Raw genomic sequence first — 913 nt, 5'->3', positions numbered from 1 at the left:
TTTTTTTCTGGATATTATTCAAAGGATTTAATTATAGAAATTTTTTTAATAAGAAAAATTAATTTATTTAGATTATTAATATTATTAATTGCAACATTATTTACAGTTTCTTATAGAGTTCGACTTTTAATTTTAGTATTTTTTAATTATATTAATAAAAGAAATTATTTTATTTTAGTTAGAGAGGATATTTTAATAAGGTCATCTATAGTTTTTTTATATTTTTATTCTTTAATAGCTGGTCATTTTTTAATTAAATTAATTGATGAAGAGTTAATTATTTTAAGTTTATTTGAAAAGTTATTAGTTTTACAAATTTGTTTAGTTGGGGTGGTTGTAGGTTGAATTTTTAGGTTTAAGAATTTTATAAATATAAGAAATCTAACTAAATTATATCTTTCTAGAATATGAGGATTAAATATTTTATATAGAAAAATTTCATATTATCCAATAAAATTTTCTTTTTTATTGTATAGAACTTTTGATAAGGGAATTTTAGAGTACTTATTTGTTTATAATATAAAAAAGGGGTTTTTAAAAAGGTTTTTATCATTTTTAAGTTTAAATTATTTTGTTTATTTAAATTTATTTACATTATTGTATGTTTTAATTATATTAGGTGTTGCAATAATTAGAATATCAATGGAAGAACCAGATTTGTCTTATTTAGAATCAAAATTGGAATCAGCTTAAAATAAATTTAAATAGCTTAAAGTTAAGAGCATAATATTGAAGATATTAAGGTAACATAATGTTTTTAAATAAAGAAAAAATAAAAGAGAGAAAGAAATAAGAAATAAGAAATAAAAGAAATAAGAAAGAAGAAATAGAAATAAAATGAAATATTTAATTCATTATTATAAAGTTAGAAGCTTTATCTTGGTTATTTCTAAATTTATAAATAAAATTTATT

At 17.0% G+C, this 913-nt stretch overlaps 1 protein-coding gene across 1 annotated transcript in view; it reads left to right on the top strand.

The window, feature by feature from the left end:
• Positions 1 to 913, top strand: part of LOC122637381 (NADH-ubiquinone oxidoreductase chain 5-like) — a gene marked incomplete at its 5' end in the record, with an annotated part of 4,344 nt that overhangs the window by 453 nt on the left and 2,978 nt on the right. The window contains one exon of the mRNA XM_043829483.1: positions 1 to 177. This exon is cut by the window's left edge and continues 453 nt beyond it. Within this exon, the coding sequence (XP_043685418.1) occupies positions 1 to 177 (177 nt within the window). The remainder of the gene's footprint in view (positions 178 to 913) is intronic.

Source organism: Vespula pensylvanica, unplaced genomic scaffold (genome assembly GCF_014466175.1).
Source record: "Vespula pensylvanica isolate Volc-1 unplaced genomic scaffold, ASM1446617v1 scaffold0001, whole genome shotgun sequence".
Classification (NCBI taxonomy): domain Eukaryota; kingdom Metazoa; phylum Arthropoda; class Insecta; order Hymenoptera; family Vespidae; genus Vespula; species Vespula pensylvanica.
Note: the sequence above shows the minus strand (reverse complement) of the source record. Positions and strands in the feature narration are given on the sequence as shown.